This window comes from Anneissia japonica, unplaced genomic scaffold, assembly GCF_011630105.1.
Source record: "Anneissia japonica isolate Jap-2015-1 unplaced genomic scaffold, ASM1163010v1 scaffold48278_len1325_cov243, whole genome shotgun sequence".
In the NCBI taxonomy this organism is placed as follows: Eukaryota; Metazoa; Echinodermata; class Crinoidea; order Comatulida; family Comatulidae; genus Anneissia; species Anneissia japonica.
In genome coordinates, this window is record NW_022700230.1 from 1 (window position 1) to 1190 (window position 1190).

General features: G+C 44.4%; 1 protein-coding gene across 1 annotated transcript; it reads right to left on the reverse strand.

The window, feature by feature from the left end:
- Positions 1-441: 441 nt before the first annotated feature.
- LOC117103301 (apoptosis regulator BAX-like) lies at positions 442-909 on the reverse strand (the record flags this gene model as incomplete). Its single annotated transcript, XM_033243846.1, has 1 exon — positions 442-909. A coding segment is annotated over exon 1 (468 nt), but the record flags the coding sequence as incomplete, so codon positions are not given.
- Between the last annotated feature and the right edge of the window lie 281 nt (positions 910-1190).

Here is a 1190-nt window from a genome sequence, read left to right on the forward strand (position 1 = left end):
TAAAAATTATCTGCTTTTTTTTCTATCACACACACTCACACACAACACAAGCACACATACACAAAACAGTGATTTAAACGAAAGACGCATTGTTTGGTATGTCAACTACAATTTAATATTCAATATCGAAACAGATTTTAATAAACGTTTGTACAGTTATAAACGACGGCATTTTATTCGATATCAAAACGAGATTAGAGTCATCTGCAGTTAGACAAAACGAACGGAGTTGCCAATATGACCGCCAGCAGGATCGGAACGGTGAGGTCGGAGAGCGACTTTCGACGTCTGCGGCCGAATATTTCCACGAAGTCATCCTGAAGTGGAGAGAAAAATAGATGATTATTAAATTATTATTATTTTTCGTACGTACATCGGGATACGATCGGTGAAAACCGACGTTCTCGAAAACGTGTTTGCCGCCCTCTGAATCACACTTACCCATCCACCACGTTGGGAGATCCAACCGGACAATTCTGTGGCCACGTATTCGCCGACGTACTCGGCTACGGTATCTTCGTAGTCCTCGAGACCTTTCTTCGCCCATCTCTTTGCCAATTTCCTACCGAACATGTACACAATGACGATTCGACCCCAGTTGACGTCTCCGATTTCGAGCATGTCGTTGAGGCACGAAAACAGACCCGGGAACCCGTCTTTTTCGAAGTCGATCACCGCCGCGACGGCATCCAATTGGAGTCCTAGCCGAACGTCCATCTTATCGGCGATTTCTCGCATCGTTTCGGCGTATCGAGAGAGAGACGATTCGGTGTACGGCGACGATATGAATTCCCTGGCGATCTCTCTGGAAATTACGGCAGCTGTTGTAAGGCGATCCATTCTCTTTCGCTCGCCTATAGTCCATGGAGAAAACTTCTCGAAAATCTTTGGCAAGAGCTCTCCAGACATCATTGGTTTGCGTGCGAGTGTGTGCGTGAGTGCTCTTCTAAAATACTGTGCTAAATCTTGCGCGTGCGTGTCAGTTTATATTGATGGTGTTGGGAGCACCCGATGACGTTAAGCTGTGCAGAGAGAAGTTACCGATGACGTAGGATTTTGGAGAGCCTATCGTTGATTTTACAGTCCATGGAAATTACTTTACCCGCAACTTTTGCATAAAGTTCAATGAAAGTCCTACTCGTCAATTTCCCTTTGAATATCCATTTATATATACGACAGAATTAAAATAA